General features: G+C 42.1%; 1 protein-coding gene and 1 non-coding gene across 2 annotated transcripts; both read right to left on the reverse strand.

The window, feature by feature from the left end:
- Positions 1-1,888: 1,888 nt before the first annotated feature.
- On the reverse strand, positions 1,889-25,863 carry RNF149 (ring finger protein 149). The gene is made up of 8 exons (XM_064439116.1): positions 25,365-25,863; positions 17,365-17,615; positions 14,499-14,567; positions 11,582-11,664; positions 11,022-11,118; positions 8,137-8,332; positions 5,695-7,763; positions 1,889-2,510 (listed from the first exon to the last, which is right to left on the reverse strand). Exons 1-7 carry the CDS (start codon positions 25,822-25,824, stop codon positions 7,705-7,707), a joined length of 1,215 nt encoding a protein of 404 aa, XP_064295186.1. The 5' UTR covers positions 25,825-25,863; the 3' UTR covers positions 1,889-2,510; positions 5,695-7,704.
- Positions 5,272-5,387, reverse strand: LOC135311679 (small nucleolar RNA SNORD89). The gene has a single exon (XR_010371292.1). It is a non-coding gene; the product is annotated as a small nucleolar RNA SNORD89 (small nucleolar RNA).
- Positions 25,864-26,766: the final 903 nt, after the last annotated feature.

The following is a 26,766-nucleotide window of genomic DNA, read 5'->3' on the forward strand; positions in this document are numbered from 1 at the left end:
TTGCTTAATTGCTTGGATTGAAAAATCCCATTGATCTCTCATCTCATGCAGCATAATCTCTTGGTAAGAAGTCCTGTGAGGAGTGTTTGCCAGTTATTAGGAGTTGGACTTGTACAGCTTCCCAGAGTTAAGATGTATTTGAGACTGCATTTGGAGTACTGGGTCCAGTTTTGGGCCCCCCAGTTTAAGAAGGACACAGAACTGCTTGAGCAAGTCCAGCAGAGAGCTACCAAGATGATCAGGGGGCTGGAGCATCTCCCTTATGAGGAAAGGCTGAGACCTGGGTTTGTTCAGCCTGGACAAGAGAAGACTGAGGGGGGATTTCATCAATACCTATAAATAGCTGAAGGGTGGGTGTCAGGATGATGGGACTAGGCTCTTTTCAATAGCACCCAGTGACAGGCCAAGGGGCAATGGGCACAAGTTGGAACACAGGAAGTTCCACCTCAACATGAGGAAAAACAACTTCCCTGTGCGGGTGCCAGCGCAGTGGCACAGGCTGCCCAGGGAGGCTGTGGAGTCTCCTTCCCTGGAGACATTCAAAACCCACCTGGATGCATTCCTGTGCCCCCTGCTCTGGGTGTCCCTGCTCAAGCAGGGGGGTTGGATGAGATGATCTCCAGAGGTCCCTTCCAACCCCTACCCTTCTGTGATTCTGCAATTAGGCTAACTAACGTAGCATTTATTTAAGGTCTGTTCCAATTCTAGACATTCCTTCTAGCACCCCAGACACTTGCTCTAAGTCAGTGTTAGTGCGCAAGCTAGCCTAACTTGCTGCTGGATTTGTACCTTAATGCTTCAAATCCATTAAAGTTTAAGTACAATTTGACTGTCTTCTACATACTAGTACCCCTCTTCAAAGACAGTTAATAAAATGCTTCATATAGGTTTTAGATTTTTGTTTGGAACTTTGTATTACAGCTTATAAGAAAGTAGGTGGGGCCATCAGAAAACTGATTACCACTGCTTCAAGGCATTGCAATCTGCCTTATGACTTACTTACAGAATTACTTCAGAAGAATTTAAGCCTTGCAAAAAAAAAAAAAAAGTAGGTTGCTACAATGATGTTATAAGAAAAGCTTATCTGTTCTGCCTCTTCACAGTATGTGCTTCAGTTGTACTGACATACATAAATCCCTGGTCCCTGCATTTGTCCTGTAATTGAAAAAAGATACCAAGAAACAGTCTTACAGAAGTGCCTGTGATGAAAATTGTAATATGTTTCTATACTTGGGAAGTAGGCAGAGCTCATTAATTTCAGAGCCCTGTGCATTGATGAGACCATTCACACTTGTTACTGCATTCACTGTATGCTTCTGCATTACTTGCTTGTTAGGAGGGAAGTGTCCCCCAGTCCCTAGGTTATTGGGCTTATGTGACAAGGTTGCAGTAGCGGGGGGGGGCTGCAGGGCAGCCCCTCTGAGGTGCGGCCAGGGCTGCCCTGTGCCAGACCCAAGCAGGTGCTGGCTGGTGGCACCTCTGTGGTTACTCTGTGTACCCCATGGAGGATCCACATTGCATCAGTTCTTTAAGAACTGAAGCCCATGGGAAGGGCCCCACACTGCAGCAGGGGAACAGCACAGGGAAGGAACAGCAGAAGCCAAATGTTACACACTGTTCCCAGCCCTCCTTGTTTATCTTGACCCATGAGTTTTATCATCTTGTTTTGCGCCCTGTCCTATCAAGGAGGGGGAGTGAGAGCAGCGGGGTGGGCATCTAGCAGCCAGGCAAGGTGAACCTATTGGTTACATCGGGGAAACTCAACAACATAGAGAAGGGGTCTTCACCAGCATGAAGGTAAGCCTGAGTTGTGCTGTGCTACTTGAGTGTCTCAGATACATTTATGTAAGTGTAGCAAAGAAAACAAAACCCTCAAGTGTCTCAGACAGTGCTTTTTAAGATGTCTGTATAATTTATTATGGAATTTGAGCTTTTAACCATTAAGTTACAACAACAATGCATAACTTGACATTCTTACAGTTGTACATACACAATGGAAGAGACATAGCCCAGTGCTTAATCCAAACAATGCAACCAAGTTAGTACAAGTTACCATAAAAGACAGTCAATTGTGAATGGTTTTTGACAGACTAGCAAGTTCAAATGTTTCTCTGCAGTTACGTTTACAGTAGAAGTAACAGGCTTCAAAGTTTTGGACTTAAGCTTCAGACTAACAAAACAATGTAAACTCAAATTATTTTGCTCTTCTGAATGAAGTAAGATATGTTCATTTAAAAATGCAGTATCATTACCATATTTCAGATGGTGAAAAGTAGCTTCAGGTCCAATGGAAGTATAGTGGACATTTTCCAGGCAATGCATTCTTCACACAAACACATGCAATTATAGAGACATTCTACTTTTAAAACTTTCCTCAAATCAAGTTTTGCAATACAGCAGGATATCTGAGGAGAGAGATCAGGACCCATACTGAACAAAAACAAAAGCCTTCAGCTTGATTTGTGTATGTTTAATCTACAATTCCAATTTCCAAATCTTCACATAATCACCTGTGGGAGAAAAGAACACATCTAGTAAAGATCAACCTCAAGGACAGAAGACATGTTACAATTGTTGCAGCCATTTTGGTTGAAAAGGTAAGAATGCTGCTGCCATCTTCCATTTCAGGAACTGTAATTCTCACCATGGCCCTATTATAAAACTGCATCTCTTAACCAAGGAGAGAGTCTTGCTCTTCCCTCCTCCACCCCAACTCCTCTTAAGCCCAGCTCTAAAAATCAAGTCGGTTACACAGTAAGGATATTCAGTTTCCTAGCTTCTCAAAATACAGCTTTGATAGAGTTCATTTTCTGCCACTTAAGCTGAATTATCTTATCACATACTCTTCATCTGAATGTGAGACAGATCAAAGTAGATAGAGCAGAAAAGCAAACCAGAAAGAACCACTCTCTCTCTCCTTGTAACAGCAAGCTATTTAATTGGTCTAAGCCGTTGTGCAGTCTCACCCAGCCTAGTCGCTGAAGGGAGACACACAGAAGATAAAGGTCTCTTGTCAACCTACTGACACCAAGAACTCTATTCCCTCCAGGTTAACCCAATGAGATGTTGCCGGCTGGTTCCTCAACTAGATTTTAATGTGTTCTTACTGATCTCAGTATCTTCGTTCAGCACAGAAACACTGCATTCAGTGCCAAGTGCTGAAAAAATCAAACCAATGAGGACTACACATGCAACCTCCCCACTCAGAAACAACCAAAACCCCAACAAAAACAAAACAGACCAACCCACAGAAAACCCCAACACAACACCAAGAAGCAAACAAAACCCCCAAGCACCCACTGAACCATCACCACAGGATCATCATTAGTGTCTTGATTCAGGGCGCTGAAGGCTCAGTTGAGCAAGGGTTCCCAGATTTACCGAACACTTGGGACAATGTATAGCAAAACCGTATCTTTATTACACATTGTGGCAACAACTGAAAAAACATTCCATAAATTCAGAACGCCATTACCCTACTGGTGTATACTTCAAAGTACAGTTAGCAATACTAACAGTACTTGCATGTCTAGAGAGAAGTCTGCTTTTATGGGGCAGCTAAAGAATCAGCCCAACCTGCTGTGTCCTATCTGTTGCCATCATCATGCAAAACCAACACCGTTTGCTTCTGGCCAAGCTCATCAAAACCTGCGAGTGTAGATGCTGCCTCTGCCTCAGCCATCCTCTGAGCCACAGGGCACAGGAAGCGGGGTAACCATCGTGACACGCTTGCTGGCCTCCTCTCCGCAAAACTGCTACTGCCTAGTCTTAGAGAAAGCTTAGCAGGGCATGCAGAAAACTAGGGCAACTGCTCCTGAATCAAGTGATTACAGATGTCTTTGCACATCTGACAAAGTTGTTGCACTGGTGTTTCTCTGTGCCAGTTACACCCTGGCGCAGGACCAGAATTCCCAAAGTGAAACAGCCCGGTTTTGGTAGGAATATACCAGTGCCCAATTAATTACGTCAGCATGGATTAAAAGCATTCTCACTGTAGTTAAGTTATCGTGCAACTCCTCTGGCATACCTCCAGAATCTACTGCTAATTACTTGCAACAGGTTACTGGACTACATTCACATACTCGGGCGGGTGTGTGTGTGTGTGTGTGTGTGTGTGTTAGGGGCAGGGGGAAGGAGCTACTGCCATCTAATCAAACTTCCCTAGTACATGCAAAGAATCTCCTCCAAGCATTACTTAGAGCCAAAGAACAACCCAGTCTAGAGGTACTTAGTAAAAAGCCAAATTTTCTAGTTAAATTGGAAGGTAGCACAGGTAATTAAACTCACTGTTAACATGCATTTAGGTCTGAAGTGTCTACAGGTCATTTTTGCTTGCTATCCAGTCTGAAAGCTGAAGCTAGTTTAAATGGTTATTTACTATCAAATTTATTCTCCAATTTGGCATTTGTAGACTATTATTAATAAACTAAGTTTTCTGAACCTCTAGTCTCACTTTGAGCACCAGTCCGTTTTGACATGTTCATAGTTCCTTTTTGAAATCACTTCACCAGTTTTCTCCCCAATAGTAACACCAGAACTAACAAAGCCATACCCACAAACATGATACTAACAAAACCCATTCTACAACAGCAACATGCCCTAGCCCTGACCAGGGCGGGATTCTCCCCAGCTGATTCATTCAACGCCACCACTGGGGGGCCATCCACTTCATGCGGGCACCCTGATTTAGCTTTCTGTAACCATACCACATGAACATCATCAGTAAGAAACAAACCCTCCGCCCAATTTCAGCACGATCTGACAGAGAGAAGTCTCAGACGGGTTCCTGCATGTTTTATGAAAAATGCACAGCTGGGAACAGAGAGAGATTGGGCCGGGCTGGGGGGGGCGGCCCAGAAGGAACCCACAGCACATACAGCATCAGCTCCCACATGAGGCAGGGCATTGCCTAAGCAGAGGGGGCAGATCAGAGATTCTCCAAATGGTAGGGAAGGCACCTAATCCTGCAAAAACATTCACAGCGTGGAAAGACTTGTTAGTTCTGACTTTCATATAAGCTTTTGGTAGTTAAAGTGCTAAAAACTAGAAATACCAGTGTGATCCAATACAGCCGGTCCAGATCAGAAAAGTCTGGGAACCTGTATTTACCTATAGCTGCTTACACCCATTTAACTGTAACAGTAACAACTATAGGTCATAAAGCTTCATGTTTTAATCCTCTCTTGCCACTGTTTTAAGCTCCACAGATTGCGCCTTTCCTGTCCTGTGCTTTTTACCTAACGCTTTTTGCTAATGCATGTCAGCTTTTTGACTGAGGTCAGACTAATGATTCGCTTCGGAAGATTTTTGTCATTGTGCTTCCACAGAGAGCAAACTGCTTGCTGGAGGCACTGCAATTCGGCCTTTTATTGTCATCATTCCTCAGCAGCACAGCTGGCCTTATGAGACCTAACTGTATCGAAGATGACCTATGTACAAACCAATTTGACTGAAACACTAACTATGATTGTGAGAGGTTGAAATAAAGTGGTACTGTGGCAGCATTAGATACATAATCCAGGAATCTTCATACACGGGTATTTTTCTAAGTCAGAAGTGTTACTTGCACTTCAAACTTTATAAGCCCACTTTTCAATTTGCAGCTTTTCTTCCAACCTTCTGCCAGATCTCAGCTTTGATCCTTAAGAAAAGCTTTTGGTTTTATAGGTATTACAGAAAAGCTGAAGTACTTACCACATTTCTCCCCTCCAGCATGAATATTGTGCTGCAGGTATCAGCAAGACACACTCCACAGACTGACAAGACTTTTCTTGATAACGCCTTTTGGTTCCTCCTTGAGCCAGAGTTTAAACCCTCTCAACATTTACTACATCAATGTTCAGTTTTGTGTTGAGGAAGAGGGAGAAGACTTTGATTTTAATATTGATGAGATAGTTAAAAAGGCAGTTCTGGAAATGTTGATAAGCTTCTTTTGGAGACATAAATGTCCCTTTACATTGTTTGGTTTACTTGCGGGTAGGTTTTTTTATTATTTGTTCAGTTTTGGAGATGGTTGGTCAGTCATACTCCATTCTCATGTGCTTCTTGTAAGATAAAGGCATCACAAAAACTTGCACCTGCTGGTGACATCAGAACTACAACCTGACAATTTTCCAGTAAACCTAAAAGTTACACTCCTACAGGGAAGAGGCAGATTTTTTTTTTTAAGTAGGCATCAATAGGAATATTTTGAAGGAAATTTAGGGTGAAACATCTGCTCTGCAAAGTAGAAGTTCAGATTGTATTTCCCCAGCTGAAACCTCTGTCATTTCTGGAACATTCATTCTAAAATTAAAAAAAGTTATTGCTTCTATTGAAGCTCAATATAAGTTAGAAAAAGAATTGCATATTTTCTTAAAAATCATTCCAAATATACATTTTAAAAACAAAATGCACTCTAAAACAAATGTCTAGTAAGAGACACTGTTTTAAGCAACCTGTAGTAACACAGCTTTACAAAAGAAAATTGAGGAATGTAGCATATTATTTATAACATGACAATGCTAAAATCCTAAACAATTAACACTCTTAAGTAGTGTTTTAAATATACATATTTCTTTACAAAACAGCTTAGCAATTCCTTATACCACTTCCAATATATAAATATTTGAAGAGGTCATAATGGGAGATGCCAGGGTTTATATTTACTCTCAGATGCTTCAGGTTTCTTGAGTGTTCACTATAAGGCACAATACTGCTAATCTAAAAGAAAAGAATAAAAGCTAATGGCAAACCCAGTCAAAACTCCTAATGTGGAGTATCCAAGAGAAGAATTCCAGCATCCCTATGCAAAGGAAAAGAAAAAACCCAAAACAAAACTGAACTTTGTAGATCCTAAGAAACAGTTTCAATTTGTACATAATGAAGTAGGACAGGATGGGAGCAGGAGTAAGAAGGAATTAAGTAAATTCTTATAAATAGCCTAATAAATATATTTTAGCCATAATTAGCCCTTTACCTCTGTTCTACTGAGTTTAAAGATTGAAAGAGGTAACCAGTGTGCATATATCTAAATAAGTCTACATGCTCAGCACGTGAAGACCGCCTAGCACAACCTATTACTGCCAAATTCAATATAAAAGCTAGCAAGATGGAGAAAGTCTCCTTTTCTCTCAGCATCCACTCCAAGTAGAACACATTACAAGATCAAATTAGTATTTGTTACATGTAAGGGAAGTTGCAACTAGCAATTGTTTCATCACAAAAAAGGACATGCAACGTATCCATGAAGTTATTTGAGTCCTTCAAGGTTGGATTATGTCTCTTCTGAGACTATCCATCTCTAATTACAACGGATCAGAACATTTTAATAGTTGTAGTCTTGTAAGTGTTCTCCATGTGTACATACTGAATGGAAATAGTGCATCCAAAATATTTATCTGTTAGACATTCTACATTGTTTTCACTGCCTAGTCTTCATCTTTATTACAGCCCTCTGGAACACAACGACATTGTAACAATGCTTACAGAAAAAGGGTTATTGCATCTTTTTTTAGGATGAGACATCCAGAGGAGATTTTATAAAATCCTCCTATGTACAAAATTCTTAGTTATTAGCCCTTTTGGAACACCAGCTAGAAAAGTTTGGAAGGTAAAATAATTTACATTGTTATTTTTTCCATTAACTAGACAAAAGTCCATACTAATTAAATAAAAAATAATAGTTCTTCAACAGTCTATTCAAGGTCTCTTCCATGAAACAGTTCAGTGGGAATTTCCATTAGATAGATGTTCTCCATGCCGGTTATTACTGACATCCACATCTAGAAGCCAGGAATTAGAAGAAAAATTGTTTGTCGATTTACCATTTTAATACATTTTATCTGTTACACAGATCCAAACTCTAGCAACAAATTTCATATTTATATATACATAAGGTTCTCAAGATTCTCTACGTGAGTAATGCTCCTAACACACTGTTTACCTCTCCCTCCCCACCCCCTGCCCCATTTTCTCTAGCTTGATAGAATTCTCTCAAAATCTACCTGCTTGTGTTTTCTGACCATCAGTAGTGACACCACTCAGCCTGGTCCGCAGTGCGATACCAACACTACCAACATCACTTAGAAAATGGCTGCTTCTAACACAATGAATGGCGTTAAGGACTGCCAAGCGATAAACTAAACTATTACTTACCAAGCAATGCTGTCGTTTCACCTGCATCCTCTTTTAAACTGGTACACTGCAATACCGATTCATTAGTGGAGGAAGCCGACAATTCGCTTACTTCATTTCTGTCATCATCTTGTAAAGCAATACTCAGACTTCCAACTGAAACACTGCCACTTATTGATTCGGGTATTGGAACTTCAAGTACATCTTCAGGGTCCCCCTTCAAAATTAAATACATTTAACTGACTTTTGTCTACCATTAGGCATCACCATTCCTCCATGTTACCACTTTGTAACATCATCTTATTGGAGAAACAACCCTTTTTTTGCCTACTATCTATGCGCTTATGGGTACAGCGTTGAGCCGTGTGTACTTGCAATGTTATTGGCTGATTGCAAAGCAACAAAGGCAAGCAGAAGAAAAGCCACTTTTACAAAGCCACTCCGAAGCCAAGAGCAGCAAGAGCAGGAGTCAACCCAGCCAGCCTTTTGGATAGAATATTTCAACACTGTAGCAACAGTATTGCTGCAGTCTGGTTAGGATCAGGCTCGGCACATGCAGAGTCTTCACCGAGCAAACATATCGATCCTTTACAAATTCGTGGAAGCTGCTGTACTTCATGATAAAGATGGGCATGGTTAGACTTTTTTTACTGGGGCAAGAAAACATTTGACATCAGAACAAACTTCCTTCCTCCTCTACCTCCAGCCTAACTTTAAGTCTGTTCCAAAAAATGCAAATATGCTGGCTTGTCACTTTGCAGGAACAAAACATCTGCAGCACAGGCAAAGGAATTTCTTTTCACCTATTGTATCGCATGAGCTATTTCTGATCTATTCTGAAAATTAATTAGAAGTCCTACGTGCACGATTCTGTTCCTAAAATTAAAGAGGCTACCTTCATTACACCATTGCCATTGATACACTGACATTATTTATACATAAGTATACTGCAGTACCAGTAGCTATTCTGTGGGCTTCATAAGGGGTATTTTTCCCTCCTCAATAATTAGCAAAGGCCCATCCTAAGATTTAAGAAATTCTAGGCTGATCTTTTCTTTAGCACCAGAGTGGCATATTTTAAAATGTACTGAATTTTAATAAGCTATAGAACTGCTACCATTGAACACAAGTTAAGACACATGTGATACTAATCTCTAGGTATTTGGCTGGGGGTATTAATGATTTTGGTTTCCAAAACTCAGGCAGTTAAATAAGCAACAAAACTACAAGATTCAACAATGCTCTAAATCAGACACGTTGGACTGCAGATCTTTTCTTGTAAGAAATAGCATAATGCAGAACTAGACCGCTGAAGTCTGCTCTTCAGAAAAGAAAAGCCAGGTAATAGGACTTAGTGCCTTCTTTCTACTTTGAGCCCTCAAAAATTTTGAGGCATCTGAAGTACTTGTTTCCCATAAAACTGAATTGAGCCTTCAGCCTGTGTGAGGAGGTTTAATAGATTTCTATAATAAGGCTGCACATTCTTGTCTGCAGTTACATCACTCAGCAAGCACGCTGCTGAAAGAAGCTGCCTTGCTCTTCACACTTTTTCCCCCTCACATCAGTAAAAAACTCATACAATCACTCTACAAACTAGATTTTGAGCCTGATCCAGGTTGATCAACCAAGCTAGAAAAAAAAAAGCTGACTGATTCCCCACATTACTAGCTTCAGTGGGACTTGAATGATTGATGCATAAGCAAGACACATTTTCCTCATTTCAGTAGGGAAAAAAAAAAAGAACTGGGCTTCTGTATTTAATATAATCCCATTCAACCAGCTTCTCAACATTTGTTTTGCCTAATGAGCAGAGGAGGTATTACTCCTCCTGGTTAGGCTTGGTATCAGTATCCTCTGCAAGAACAGGAATCCAGGGAATAGAAGTGTTCTGAAGGCCCTAGTAATTCAGTTTTCAAAGGGTATACAAAAGGATATATCATTCTGCATATAACACAAGTTACACCAACTCCAAGAATCAAAATGTGAGCAAAAAATAAGCTGGTAACATATAACAGTAATAATAGCTATTTCACATGACAAAAAGATTGCAACTGTTGGGTAAAGTCTGACAACACATAGAAGTGCCACAACCTGGTATATATATTACATGGCAAGCGTATTGTCACCTTTGTCATAAAGTAAGCCCCAGTAATTCATAAGAGTCTTCCATAGATTTACTAAGTCTTTGCAATGAAATAAGAGGAAAGCTAGTCAAAACACAGTCCTAGTCTATGAAAAGATCCCTGAAACCAAGAAACACCCTTATTTTCTGAAGATCTCTGTAGATCAGTAGAAGAGAAGTACATTTGCACCTATGGCATTTTAGTGGAACTCAAGACTATTTATCAACAGTGACCGAGTAACCTACCGCATGTGTCTTCATCTCTCTTTTCTGGTGCTGTCAGAAAGAAATGAGAGCACATCATTTTCTCTACTTAACCAATTTCTCGTGAATGTCTTTAGGGAGGTTCTAAGTACTGGCTCATTTACGGGGATAAAACACTGGGCCTATGTGGAAGTACACAAACACTCGAGATAGAAAAGCTATAATTTCTTCCTTTGAATCGCAGTTCTCACCCAGATCAAATATATGCTCTAGGTCTATAGAATTAAGCCAAATTGCCTCACCTCTGCTTCAGCCTCCTTACTACCATCAGCTGGAGACAGGAAAAAAACTGGTTATCACAGAAGAGTACACAGAGGACTCACAAGCCACTCAATACACTGTTTAAGCTCTTACCCATAAAATTCCCTTATTTTTCTGGTTCTCACTCAATTACTCCTGCATCTTTGTCCAGCTTCTTGTCTCGTCAAGTAACAACTATTCTCATTCTGAACAGTTACATGAAGTCTTGCCTCCTGCACTGTACTTCTACCTTGAAGGTTAAAGTAAGTGTGCAACATACCCAGTATCCCAAAGCTTTGATAACGTCTAGTTTACACATTGGACAAGTTCGGTGGTCCAAAAGCCAAGGGTCAATGCACGTTCTATGGAAGATGTGCCTAAAGAAAAGAAATGCCCTTTAGAACTTATCGTGAAACCCACACACTATTCCTTCAAATGGTATGCAAGATACTGCATTAAAAATAAACCCATTCCTTTACAATCTTGATGATTAGGTACTGCATAGCTCTGGAAGCATCTTCTTCTGGAAGCATCTAGCTTTCTGAAATAAGAGATGTTACTAACCACAAAGACACCACAGAGCTACCAGTTCAACAGTGTACAGTTCTAACTTAATACTAAGAAAGCTATACTTCAATCCTATGCCTCTCAGTTGCTCCTTTTTGCTGCATAGATATGAAGTGCTACGTGTTCTTCCAGTGCCCTTCAACATGTGACAGGCCATGCAAATGGCACAGCTTCAGCTCTGCTACCGGAGTTTCAGAGGGGTTTCCAGAAAACTTATCACATATTTCTTAAGGAAAATACGCTGAGGAGAAGAGAGTAATTATGGCAACTTACTTGCATGGCAGAATTCGGACAGTGTCTTTCAGTTTATAGTTCTCAATGCACACAGCACAGTTTTCCACATCAACATCTAGCCCCTAAAGATGACAATACATTTAAAATACACCTCACCCATATTTCATTACAGAACAAGCTTTGTATAATAGCTAGCTTCACAGAATGTTTTTATTTGCTAAACCATTTCATACATTTTACATCTCCCTCATTTAATGCAAGATTCCATGAAGAGGTGATTTGATCAAGTGATACCAAATATTATAAGCAGCCAAACTTGGATTTTCTAATTTAAATAGCTATATGTGGTACCTTAATTTGTTAAGTCTCAAACATCAGCTTTGTTCATGGGAACACAGTAAAATGTCTGTTTAAAGTAACTATAAAACAAAGAAACTTTAAGAAGAGGTCAGCTTAGATGAAAGTGCACAATCTAATTCTTAACTGGTGGTCCCAGAGACTTGCAAGTGCTTAAGTAAGATGAGATCCTTGGGATTGCATACAGCAAGCCCCTCTGCCCCACTTCTGTTTTTCTACCACATCCTAGCAGATATCCCTTGATAGCTACAAGAGAACTCAAGTATGCAATTTGGGTTCGTTTTTAAAACTTCTCTCCAAACTCACACCAGAGAGGCAGTCAAACTGTAGTATTTCCCCACTTCAGTTTGCTTCTCTAAGGGTTAAACATCTTTCCTTACTGCCTCCTTGAAGCCATGGTTATAGTTACACTGCAACTATGATGGATATTTCCAGATACAAGACAAATAATTCAATGTTAATTGGGTTGTATAAAACGTAAGTATTAGAAGAACAAAGTGGGGCAACTTCTTCCCTTTCATCTCCCACAAAAAACTTATTTTGTGTTTACTGCTTACTGAAGCACTTCAATTTCATTACCACAAACACTCAAATGAATTAGTACTGCAAGCAAACTTTCAAGTTCAAGGCAAATTTTTCCCTCCTTTGCATGCTATCAATTTACATAATTAATGCCTGAAATTCCCAAGTCAATCAAATTAAGGTTTTTTTACATAAGCAAAGTTAAGACTAGTATTTATTCTATAACAAATATTTTTTTATTCTCTACAAGAGGCAAAACCCAAGCATACCATATGTAGCACACTCAAATGAGTGTCCATTTAACAATAATCCCATAAGCTTCTCAGGAAAGATCTAAATGATAGCAAATACACTTTTAAAATATTGCCCTATTTTTAGTTAAATACCTCAGCCCCAAGTGAAGTGATAATGAAAGACTGTACTGTGTCACAATAAAAGAAATATACTATTTTAACCACAATGGCTGAAAGGAAGTATTTAAAGAAAAAATACACATCTACAGAATAGACAGGACTGTATTTCCAGATAAATTTATATTAGTTCATGAAAGTACCTCTGCATCATTAAGTTAAATAAATTTGCTGATAGTAGGTTGATTCAAATCAAATTGGAAGACTTGATTTACCAAGCAGAAAACCTCTATTTTGATAGAGAGATTTTAATCTAATCTTGTTCTACGTTGCTTAACTTACATGGCATTCACAGTTACAACCAGCATACTACATAAGTTAAATTCCCTCATTTTGTTTATTTTAGTCAAGGGTATATTGATGGGAAGGAACTACCTGCTACACTTCAAAAATCTCATAATGAAATCCTTTTTAGAGGTTTACTGAACATCAGCTTAAAAGCAGTTATCAACTTCCTTGTGGTTCTCACCACAGGTTTCAGCATGACCCTTTTACATCCTTTTCTTCCTGTGCTGCTGTTATGCTTTGATACTCTTTTACACAAGTTTTGGTTCGGTACCATCTTTCTTGATCTCTGATCTCACCATTGGACGACTAGAAGTATGAACATCCCTATGTTCACAGCTTGATAGCATTTTGAGTGTTTGTTACTTTTAATTATATTCTAAATTCTAAACATGCTGAATGCATAAGAGAAAAAGAGGCAAGTTCAAAGACAGTTGAGTTTTTTAATTTCAAAACTGATTTACTAAATGAAGGACATTCTCTGTAGCATGTCACCTGAGCTGAACAGCTTCTGTTGAACCACAGCTTTTAAAGTTCTTACTCATAAATGCCCTCTCACACCTTAATTTTATTCATGGATTAAAAAACAATCCTCGTGTTTCATCTCTGAGCAAATCAGTCCTTCAGTAAAAACTAATCAATAAGACAAATAAGGGGAGGAAAAAATGCCTATATAGTAGCAGAAGTTTAGTCAAACTAACTTAGCAGCTGCCTGGAACTCCAACTAAAATAATATTTTCTTTCAAAACATTGGCTTTTCAGTTATTCTAATAGAGCTATGAGTTTAGGCCGTATGCTGTCAAAGCTAACTGTATGAAAGCTGTTTTAATTTTTAGAATAGCTTTATTTTAATACCTAGAAATGTACTTCTAAAAAATTTATGCTTCAAGTAAGTCTATACAGCTCCTTAATGTATTGTATGTCAAAAGATGAAAGCAAGAGTTTCATTTTTCAAAGCTTTTTAGCTTTCTACAGCCTTCTGATCAATAAAAAGATGGATGTTCTTTTAAGAAAACAAAAGATTACATCAGCTGTAAAAACTGTGCAATCAATAGGTCCTAGGAAGTATTTTGCAATCCACTTGTTGATGTTTTCAAATGCTAATAAGATATTAGTATTTCCTCATCTTTACAGTATCAGCCCTGTAGTCTGCTGCAACATTCTGTATAACCAGACATTATTTGCAACAGAACAGTCTTACATTTCATAAGTAGTTCAAATTTGACTCTGTTTAAGCTTGGCCTTATAAGCAAAGGTGCTGAAATGAGCCTAAAATTTTAAGAGTCACACTGCAATTACATTGTGACAATTTTAGTTTAAATTCTGTAAAGACATGACAACAGTTTTTAATCATACAGCAATAACCAAGGCCACTGAATTACCTTTTCTCCACGTTTCACAGTATGCAGCTGAAGCTGGCTGATTGCTTTCTTGGTTTCTTTCCTGTGTCCCTTGAATAAAGATTTTAAATATTAGTACAAGTTAGTTTTAAGAGTTACATTTCAAAGCTTTTAAATACTTTCCATGTGGATTACTACATCTTCTGAATGCATTTAACAATTCATCTCTGGCTAGCCAATTTGTTTACAAAATACCTCCAGCCAGCAGGTGCTGAGGAACGGCAAGTTTTGCATTCTCAGGGCACAGCAGCAAACGTGATCTATAAACATAGTACTCTTACAATGAGCTCAACTAGTGCAGAACTATTCGGACCAAGCTGACATACATAGGCTCCATCATGACTGTCTGCGTCACGGGCCTTCCCGCACAAGAAAATGGACACCAATTTAGGCTTTAAACACATCAGAGCTGAAAAAACAGACATGTAACCAGACCTTCTAGTTAGGCAAGCTCATGAGCGAGTACACCCCACGTTTTGCACAAGCTTGAAAGAAGGTGGAATCCTGCTGGGCAGCCTACAGCTGGCCACCAGGTCAAAAGGCTGCTTGTAGCTATTAATGCTTCCCCTCAGTTAAACACTGTCTCACACATTATGCAAAGCTTTGTACTGAAAGGACACATTCTGAAAGGAGATGACAAGAAAGGCTTAACAGACATGAGACATCATACTGGACTTCTATACAGTAACAGTCCTAATTACGCTTAGAGGGGAAGCAAGAAAAGAAAGCAGTACTGTATTCCAAGACAAAGTGCTAGCTACTGCTAGAAATTGAGAAACTAAAACTCACCCAATTAACAGCTGTGGATCTGTCTAGCAGCAACCCTCACTGATGAAATCCCATAAAGCAATCAAAAACATAGAATGGCAGCTTTTCTCTGTACAGATAATTACAATTATTTGTATAATTTTACAAATTTATAGTATTGATAACTGGAAATTTTTTTAATGGGGTTAATAAGAATTAATCTGAAAGTTCTCTCAGAAACAGACAGACAACTAGCAGCAGCAGTCTGTTCCACCTTTTCTATCAGCTCAGGGGTTTCTGCACAATCCTGGTTCATCTTCAGTAGCAAGGAGGTCTTCCAAAGACTTACTGCTAAACTGATATTAGAATACATCTTAAGATAACTGTCTTCACCTTCACTTAGCAGCTACACAGTCACTTGCTTTCTCCCAAGTTTTAAATATACTGGAGTCAATAAATAACATTCGGTTTAGAAAAGCAGCTTTTTGTTTCCAAAATTCTTTTACAGACTTGTAATGATATATCTTGACCAAGGTATTCACAACATTTTCAAACTCTGCATGGTTTTATGAACATTTTTGTTTTTCAATGGCCATTTGAAAAAAAAAAAAGGACAATTGAGGAAAGTGGCATAACCTTTAATGCTAAACAATTTCATTTAAGATGCATTTAGATGACAAGCCCAAAGGCAAAAATCTATTTAGAGTTTGTGGTACATATTTCTGGGAAACATCACATTTGACCTAAAAAATGATCTTAGAACTACTTATAAAGCACTTGAGCATCCCTTAGCATGAACTATCCTAAAGCCAACATAACAGGAAGAAGCAGCTGTCCTCATGCTGTTCCAACACAAAACTACACCCCTTTTCTAGAAATACTTCTCAAAATTTTTGTTTTCTTGAAAGTCTTCTCAGAACGTAAGTTATAAGACTTAAAGCTTAGTAAAAAAGACCCTAGGGAACCAACATTTCAAGTTTAACCAATACAGAAGTTCCACATGTTATCCTCAGTTACTCCAAAGCTATCCAAAGTTATCCAAAGCTAAAATCTACATGTTCAAACAGAAGGCAGGGGAAGTCCTTGTGATAAGCAGTCATATGAAACATTTTTTTGGTTTTGTTTTTCTGAGAAAAAAACTACAGAGAACTGCTTGCAAAGAAAAACAAGTGTAACTTTCTTCTTCACTGTTTGTGGAGAACTGTGGCAGAGCTGCTGATGACCACGGAAAGAAGCTAACCTATTTAAGAGGGTTGAAAATCACAGGGAAGTGCCTTCCTAAGGTATTTTAAAACCTCAACTGGACTAGGTCCTCAACAACTCCATGTAAGTTGCTCTCTTGAGTGCAGGGGTTTGAACCAGATAGCCCCAGAGGTCCCTTCCAACCTAAGTTACTTTATGATGAAGTACTTCTCTCACAGGTAGAAAGTAAAGCTGACTTTTTATAACCTATCAAAAAAATCCCAGGGATTTCGAAGGGGCAAATTAAGGAGCAAAGTTATTCCTTCCTGATCTTCCCGGTACTCCCACCACTCTCAGTGCTTCAGGTAGTCAAAAAGAACTGAATCTAACCACACATGCTCCTTCTAGTCTGCTGCCATTCAGTAATCCACTACAGTGGAGTTGTAGTATTACAAGTATCAAAAGCAGTTTTCATAAAGTTTTAGAACCAAAATTTTAGCCCTAATTACTTGTGGATCTTAAGATTACCATGGTCCCTGTCCATTAGAAAAAAAAATCTGGTTAAGGAAATCAGTGCTTTCAGAATGAAAATTACTGAAGAATGAAAATAATGTTAAAAGGAAGGAAGTTAAGTTAGGTGACAAATCACACAAGAAGTTGCTTTTACTCAGTTGTTAACAAGTGGCTAAATCTTTCCCACTTCATACAGGTATCTAATAATTACAACTAGCCAAACGTGTGATGCCAATTAGCACACTGCTTATTAGCCTCACTAACCATTACCGAATAGCATTCACAGCTACTAAAGTAGCAAGAGGGCACAGACCTTCAAGAATGCTTCGATAAACAAGCAAAGTTAGGCAAATGATTTGACATGAGAAGGTGGTAAATACTCTAAAGCATCATCATGTCCAATTACCTGGTTTCCAAACTGTGATCCTGTATATAGGAACCGTTGTATGTAGTAAAATATGAGCCAAGCAAGCGATATAATCATCATGGTGATAAAGGCAATGGCTACAAACACAACCGACTGACCACTAATATATTCCTGCACATGTCGTGTGCCAACAACAATAGTCATTTTTACTGGAATCCCTCTTCGTACTGGCTCCAGTATCTCTATTCCTTTTGGATAGCCAACCATTATCACCACTGTATTTCCTGTTCCTGTTGGAGGGGGAAAAAGACAAAGAGTCAGTCATCACAGTAAAAATTCAGGCATTCTGGCTTGATGGTAATTTGGGCCTCTTCAGTTAAGATCAGCAAGCAAAGCTGTAGGAAAACCTCTGAGTTTTTTTCAGGCACAGCAGACTTGATAGGAAGTTTATAGTAAAGAACCCTTTATTTACTTAATGAAACTCTCAAACACAAGATAAATGTCAACAGATGCATCTTTGCTGTTCAAGGTCCTATACTCCTCATTTCACACAGCAAGGTGGGATGTGGATGCTGTGCAAAAAAGAGACAGGCAAGTTATACACATCTCACTTTAAAGTTGCTAAAGTTTTAACATGCAACTCAGGAACAGCTGGCCTTTTATTTGTCAGTGTGGGAATTTTAGCTGCAGCTGGAGACAGTATGTGAATACCATGGAGAGACATTAAATTAAAACTGAATCTGAAACTATAGCATGATTACACTAGATATGCAGATATTAATATTAAATATTGAAAACTTAAAAGATTCTTCAATACTAAATATTCAAAATGGAATGAGACTTCACGACAAGGACTTGTCAAGAAATACTTTGGGACTCTTTTGGGAGCATGGAGCCAAAGGATTTTTCTATTATATTAGAACTCAAAAGCACTCAATCCATGTGAAAAAGCACCTAATTTAAAAAAACCAACAAACTTTAAGCACCATACTGCCACCAAAAATAAGGTACTGCCAAGACTAGTAGAAACCAAAAGATCCTCTGACTAGTGTTTTATCCCATTTTGTCTGCAAGCATCTCCAATGTTGTCTCAGAAACATCTAACCTAAATATAAAAAATTATACGCAAACATACTTAAAATCATCACCTTTTCACTGGTCTATGCTGTTTTTATTTGAATAGTTCTTACCTTGTGTGTAATACAAACGGCTATATACCCTTGCTAAGTCATGTCTTTGTAGCTTACTTTGCACTCTTACCTCTAAGAAAAAGTAAAACTAAGCTTGATTCAGAGAGGAAGTACAGGAAGAAGCAAAAAGAGAAGTTTCCTAGCCAGAAAGCTAAAGCTGTAATGTCACAGCTACCTTTTTAGATTCATAAGATTACCTACCTGCAACAAGACCTCCCACAGAAGACTTAAAGCCTTTTTCCCTCCCGGCTATGTTAGATTCACTACTGAGAAGCTATGTCAAAAGAAATGGTTGCCTAATTCATAACATTACATCAAGTGGGGATTTTCAAAACTCAAAGCAGCATTCTGGACTCGCCCACCTCTCTGCCTACTAAGACAAAGAGTTATTTGCCTGAAATATTTCAAACGCCTTTAGTTGAGACTGCTCTGGCTGTGATACCTCTTCAACCTGGCCGCTCAGCTACCATACCAAGGGGAATTTACAGAAGATTTATTTCTGTAGCATAGTTTCACTTCTGTACATAGCAGGTCCCCCCCTCCATAAGGTACAGATGATCTGCTGTGGATGAAACATTAAAGTTTCCAGTTATTAGTTGAATAACCCTGATATCTCAATGACAGTTACCCTTTTTCAGCTTTAGCTTACACAACCATCCCACTTCTGGTCACCTACTTCAAGAACCATTGTACCCAGCTGCCAGATCCAGGCCCAGCAAGAGAGCAGATTTTCCACATAGGGCTACATTTCTAGATTTTTTGAGGATGGTGCAGACAGACAAAGAAAAAAAAATGCTACTGGGGAAAGGCCGTACCCATGCCTCCCCTCGGGCACCCCACTTGGCTGGCCAGCAGCACCCACCCAGCTCCCAGCACGGGTTGCCTTGCCTGGTGGGTGCATTAGGAGACACAAAGCAGTGAAGTGGAAGACCAACAGGACAAATCCACGATCAATGAGGCTCTGCTAATTTGTTCTACTCACCATCAATGTGCTGAGCCGTGATACCACAAGTCCAAGCATACTAAGAATTGGTTAATTAATATTATTCTCCTCTCTGAACCAGCATAAAAGCATTACCAGATAGACTCATGAATCTCAGAGTGCGTGAAACACTCCCTGCTTTCTGACCCTGCACACCCCCCCAGAGAGCTAACAAGAAAGGAACGTATGAAGGTAGGAGTTTATCTCACATTGCTGTGAACTGTTATCTGCATACCTAAATCAGGAGATTAGGTCCTATGTCCTTAATCAACTGTAAGAGTTACAAATAACAGGAGGGGTGCCTAAGGATTGCTAGCAAACAGTACAGGAGCACTGGAAAGATTTACATGGTTTCATTCAGGCTCAGGGAAGAAAAGAAAGCGTCAAGATTAGAGGCAGCCTGGATTTTTCGGTCAATAAAGGTTTCCTCCTCCACCCTGGAATCTTGAGTCAATGTAATCCTGCTATCTAGTTCTCAGCATGATTTCTAACAGAGAAGTATTTAAAAACCTCACAAAAATCAGTAATGTCTTTCCTCTTTTGCCACTAGCATGGCCGACTATCAACCAGTTATTTCTTTGAAAGAGAAGTCAGGATACTTTTGTGCAATGGCTGCTAGACACTGTGATACCTTCCGGTTTCAGAACTAGCACAAGTATGCCATACATTTTTAAATAAATGCTCATTAAAAGCATTTTAACAGTTTTAAAGAGTTGGTGTAGAACCTGCCATTAAAAATACATGCAACTAAACATGATGGCCTTGAAGGTCATGAGACAGAAGAAGAAAAAATTGCAATCCACTATTGCAAAAAGAACAAGAGCAGTCTCAGAGAAAGCAGTTGCCCTGAGCAGCCTGTAATACTAAGGGCTTTAACTCATTCCTCACTAATTTTAGGCTTCTGTTCTGTTATTCCAAGAGTGAAATGCTGTTGAGTCATTCCATCAGCTTCAACTGCATCATAACTCAGAGACCTCACATCACATTTATAAAAGAACTCCAAGTGTCACATACACTTATTTACTGACAGCACGTTTGAAGGCTTCACCGTTCTATAACTTTCTAATTTTGCAATACATAACCACATTTTTACTCTGCTAGAGTAAACTTCTTTTCTAGGCTTGACTGATACTTCAGTGGAATCAGGAAGATTTGAAATCTGGTATGTGCCTTTTTTTTTTTTAATATTATCCAAATAAAGCAGTGAGAGCTCTCAGGTCATTAGGATACCTGGAAAGGAGGGCAAATTTGGAACTCTGAAGATGAAGCTATGTTTCCTGCCAGTGTGCCAAGGTCAGTTTTACTGCTAGAATTGCTAGTCTTCTCTCGCAAAAGGAAAACAGCACTCTTCTGATGAGGAAAAAGTAATACAGATACAGATCTTGATTCCAAGCATCCCAAACTATCACATTTATTCCCATGCATTCCTACAGATGAAGAACTTTCTATCATCCAGAAACCAACTGCAGACATACTCTAGTTTTTTGTCCTCATGAGAAACACCAGAAAGCTCCCAGAGTTTGAGCACCTTAGTGAAAATGTTCGAGGTCAGTCCTTAGATCTATTTAAGCACAGGCACTCTACTAATATTTCCACAATTAACACCGAATGTTCTCTTTAGCTCCTGGTCCAACAAATGTCTCTGATCTTCACCAAACATGTAACAGTACACTAACAATCTGCTGACGAGCTTTCTCTCAGTCATGTTCCCCAACCTCATCTCACCAAATCCCTGGCACATGTTGTTTTCACCTGCCTCAAGAAGGAGGATGTGTAACCAGAAGAGTCAAGTGATCAACGCTGGTACACATCCTTCTTTCCACGTGGGTTTCCAACACATATGCACTCTTACACATAAAACAGATATAAGCATTTTCAGGTTAATCCTGCTTCTTCAGAACACAGCAGCTCAGCATCATACAGTCACTGTCTGAGTTAAGCACGCACTGATTTCAGTTCTGTCTTTTCAGTAGTACAGTAGCAGAAGCTTCTGGTAGAAAGCATCAGTAATACAGAAGTTACACAGTCCCCAGGATTCCAGTCCCAGAATCACGAGTAGCACTGAAAGCCATGTAGCAGAGTTGAAGCACATGCCAAAATAACCCTAACTCTGCCGCTTTGGAGCTAGTGCGAGCTTTTAAAATCAGGACTACAGAGTCATTTGCACCTGTTTTGTTTAATATACCTGCATAAAAACCCATGACAACGAAGGAAAGAACTAGTTGGGTGTGCTTTGGCAAAGCTGCACTAAATAAAAGACCATTTTCTTTACATAGCCAAAGTCATACACTCAAGCTAAGTCCCAAGCTTCCCTTAAACCCAAAAGCCATGCACCAAAGCTCCACTACAGATCTGTCTTCAAATGACTACAGCCAGTCCCCCCCCTTCCTCTACAACACTGCCTGGCTGTCAAGCACAATCATACGTTATCCCATAGTCTTCAAGGTATCAAACCTATGTTCTGATCAGGATCACCAAGTCCTAGCTCGAGAGGGGATTCAGAGATGCCTGGATGCCCAGCATTAAGTGTAACACAAAAATACAGAATCAGACTTTCTTTCCACAGCAATATACCTCTGCCTCCCCTTAATTTCTTGACCAGCACTGAGCCTCTAATACTCCTTAATCTGCTCTCTACAATACTCCACACCTTGCTTCTCCAGACTCCAACCCACTCCCAGCTAATATTTACATACAATATTTATTTTGGTTTGAAAAGGAATCTGAAACCTCTCTTTTATACCAAGTTCATCACCACCAGCAGATATGAACAGAATTAAGACTGCCTGCAAAGTCTATATTCCTGTAAAACTGAAGTTTGAGTTTATACTATTCAGATACAATTACTGAAGTACAACGCCTTAAGTCATTTGGGTAAAGTGAGTATCTTCCACTGGAAAAAGCCTCCTCAACCACATGTGACACTGTTTCACTATTACTTCACTCAAGGAGGGAAGTCATCCAGCATTTTGAACAATGTAATTAAGGCAGAGAGCAAAGGCCTGAAAAACATGAGACACATCACTAGAGTCATATTTGAAGATCCTTCTTCTGGAAGGAGGGACAGGATTGCAAGGCTACATATTCAAACTCCGGGCTCTGCTCCTCCAAAACTTTTAATTAAAATCCCTACACACTGCACTCATGACACACACAGGGTATCCATGAAACAAAAAACTGAACAGCAGAATGTCTGGAATATTTGTCCTTTATCAAACACTTTGACACCAGCTAGAGCAAATAAGTGATTTGCCTAATTAAGAATGTCTCTTTTTACTCAAGCTGGAATAAGTCTAAAAACACCGAAACCACCAACAACAAAAGCACACACATGCACCACACTTACCAGGAAGTTCAAAGGCCAGATTGTTTTGGTTTGGGGTTTTGTGTTGTTGTTGGGTTTTTTTTAGGAGGAGAAAAAGATGAAACTTGGAGATCAGAAAAGTTACCCTTTTATCACTCCCACATAATTCAGACTGTGCCTCTACCAGCCGTAACCATTGTTCCATCATTTTCAGTGCCACTAACTGCAAATCTGTTAAGTGGATGTTCCTTATGCATAGAACTCCACTCCTAGTTACAGCACTGCAGATTTCCCAGATTATTTGTTCTCAGCACTCCTCAGAAGCACCTCAGCAGTCCTCAGCACTCCTCCCAGACGCAGGGTTTGTCTCCTCAAGCATCAAGCTAAGCTGACTTCTGATCTGTGAAGAGTTCACAAATCCCTTCACAGGAATGGTAAACTTGGATCCTGTAGAATACAGCTCTACACTCCACGTCTTCCTTTGCCTGTCTTCCACAGACTCTTCCCCCCCTTAAAAAATTCTAGATTTAAAACACTAACAGTAATTATTCTCTATATTCCTAAAGTGCATGGAAAAATTTAAACATTTACACGTTTGAAAGTTTTGACCATGAAGCAAAGATTTGTTACTCCAGCAGATCTAGTGATTGTATTGATACATTATTACATTCCTGCCCCATCCAAACCATCCTGAGGGCCAAGCTGCATTTGCGAAGTCAGTATAAATAAGTACAAATAAGTATAAATGGATTTCTGTGATTCTATAAGTCACACTGTTTACGCAGAGCTACATAGAGCTTTTATCAGCAACATTCTGCCAGAAGAGTTCTTAAAGAAAAAAACAACCAGCAGTCAGGGAGCACTTCTCTTTACACCACTGATAGGTGTAACTATACCAGCAAGTCCAAACCTGAGCATAAGCCCAAGAAGGTCTTCTGCAACACAGTGATGATAGCAATAAAAGAGAAAGTCATAAAAATTTGATAAAATAAGCAAGAAAAGGAAGAAGATATTCCACAAAAGAGCAAATAATATTTATGAGAGGCTATGATGGGGCATGGAGAGGAATGGGGAAAATCCCCACAGGGAAGAAAAAAATATTTTGTACTAACTGGCCAATACAGAGTGACAGCAAGAAAAAGAAACTGACAGCCAGTAAAGGGGAAAGAATTATTACCCAAAGTACTTCAACTGCCACATGGGATCAAGATCCCGTGCACACCTTACCTAGCATCCCACCTCCACCTCCACAGTGGGTGAGGAACACCAGAGATGGGCCAGGCTGATCCACCCACGGAAGCAGCAGGCAAAGAGTAACGGCACTCACTCACGTCCGGCCCCCAGGTTGGTACCACTCAGTATTCCACAAGGATACTTGTTTTCCGCCCAATATATCATACATGCTATGAAGCAATAGCTCCCTAACCAAGATCTTCAGCTCACTATATTAAAGAAAGTAAGTCTGTCTTCTTTAGAAATGCGTTATGGTTCTACTTCAACCAGTTCCCTGGTCTTCTGCCTCCTCACCACCAAGAACAATGGCCTGGGCATTAACAAACTCACTGTATCAGGACCATGGGAAACACACGTTTGCAGCGTTTTTTACTTAAACATAGTATATATTTATGTGTTCGTATATAATATATACCTATGTATCATATATAATAAACTAAGTTAGCCTGCTCTGTCTTTACATCCTCCTCTGAAAATCCTCCAATTCCTCAGAACTCTACAAACACAAACAGATTTTATAGCAGAGTTTCAAGGGGTTTTTGCCTTTGATTTTGTCACGTTCATAAAAATCCAGCAAGGCTTTTGCATCACGGCCCGAGCAGCGACAGGACACCTGGGATGGTATCTCAGCAGAAACCCCAGATCCCCTCTGCAGGCTGCGGATCATCAGCACGCTCAGACAAGCCAAACCAAGCCAACATCCTTCTCCAGGCTTCTGTTTTCCTACCGCATTCGCAAGCGCTTCAGAATTACCTGATGCTCACACCTCTCTCCCGCCCCCTACAGACCTGCGCAGGGGAGGGCAGCGAAGCTATCGCAGTAAAGCCCGTACCCCCCCCCCCCCCAAAAAAATATCTACCTTCGAACAGCCACAGCAATGCCTTCAAAGGCACCGGGAGGCACCTCCAGGGTACCTGGCGTGCTCCTGCCCGGGCTGGGGAAAGCGGCCCGCCTCTCTCCGCCGCAGCCGCTCTGCCGGCGGGGGTGGTGGGGAAGGGGGCACGGAAGAAAGAAGCGGCTCTAAATGAAACCGGGTGTCCCGTTCCCCCCTCCCCGCGCCCCGTCGTGACCCGGCCGTCCCTTCCGACGGCTTCGCCCCGGCCCCCAGGCTGTCACTCGGGATGCAGAAACCGGTGCCGGCGTTTCCCCAGCGCGGCTTAAAGGGAAGGGGGGAGAGGTTGGAGAGAGGAAACAAACCGCCAGCTCTTTATACCGTCTTTAGGGGGATTTCTGCTCCCCGTCCCCGCCCGGCGCCGGCCAGGCGGGCCGGCGTTCGACAAAGCCTCCACCCGCCGGCCCTCCCCGGTCCCCCCCGTCCCCGCTCACCCACCCAGGTGGGACATGGAGACGGTGCTGTTGCCGAAGCGGGCCTCGTTGTAGATGACCACGGCGGCCGCCCGCTTCCGCGCCGCGTTGGTGACCTTGTCCTTGAAGGTGCAGCCGCCGCGGGCCACCAGGGCGATCCAGGGGGGCGGGTCGCCCTCGGGGGACCCGCGGCCGCCGGGCGGCAGCGGCACGTCGTAGTCGGTGTCGGTGGCGCAGCCTTCCATGTGGCGCGGCGAGGCGCCGCGGGGGATGCCCACCAGGCCCTGGGCGCTCTCCTTGGGCGAGCTGTCCCCGTAGCGGCCGCTCTCCGTGTTCCCCCGCACCGTGCGGTTGCTGAGCGGCTCCACGTAGGCCGTGCTCACCCACGCCGTGTACCACTCCAGGGCCCGCGCGCCCTCACCCACCGGCGCCCCCAGCGCCACCAGCGCCGCCGCCACCAGCGCCAGCCGGGCGCGACGCACCATGGCCCGGCCGCCGCCGCCACGCGGCCCGCCGCCACCGGGAGGAACGGAAGGAGGCCTCCCCGCCGCCTCGGCTCGGCTCGGCTCGGCTCTGCCCCGCCAGCCGCCCCGCGCCGCCCAGGTAACCCCCGCCGCCCGCCCCGGGCGGAGCCCGCCCGCCGCACCGGCTAATGGCGAGGCGGAGGCCGGGCCGCCCCGTCCTGCCCCGCCCCGCCGGACCGGCCGCGCATGCGCCGCACCGCCCCCATGGAGGGGTCTCCTCCCCCTCCCCCCGCAGTATGCCGGGAGGGGGGCGGGGCGAGCCGCCCCGTCACGCCTCTTTCGTGGCCGGTCACGCCCACTTGGCCGCGGCCACGCCTCTTTCGTCGTCGGCCGCGCCTCTTTCGCCACCAGCCACGCCCCCTTCGCCGCTGGCCCCCCGACCCCGGGCTGGTGGGTCCCGGTCCCGGTCCCGGTCCCGGTCCCGGTCCCGGTCCCGGTCCCGGCGGTGAGGGTCCGGCCCGGGGCGCCTCCGGGCCGCAGCGCTCGAGCGGGCCGGGCCTGCTTGGGGGCACAACCGCGGGGGAGGGGAGCGAGCAGGGCCCCGGCGCGGAACCGGTGCCCGCGGGGGAGTAACGGAAAGCGCCTCCCCGTGCGAACGGGCCCTCGGGCGTTGCTCGGCCTTCCGCCCTAGCGATGGCGGCAGTCCTAAAGTCCGGTCCGCCAGCTTGGCCGGTGACGCAGGCGTGAATTTAAACCGGTCACTACGGCACCCTCCGGCATCACGCCTGGCTCTCGCTGCGGGGTACAGCGCGTGCCCCCGAGCAGAAGGCGGCCGGAGCGCGGGAAGCACGGGCGGACGGACAGACGGATGGACGCGGAGAAGGGGTGGTCAGAAGCTGGCCGGCAACGGAGCGATGTGCGGCAACGCAGGGACAGGGGAACAAAGCCACCCGCAGCTCAGAT

Source organism: Phalacrocorax carbo, chromosome 1, assembly GCF_963921805.1.
Source record: "Phalacrocorax carbo chromosome 1, bPhaCar2.1, whole genome shotgun sequence".
NCBI classification, from domain to species: Eukaryota; Metazoa; Chordata; class Aves; order Suliformes; family Phalacrocoracidae; genus Phalacrocorax; species Phalacrocorax carbo.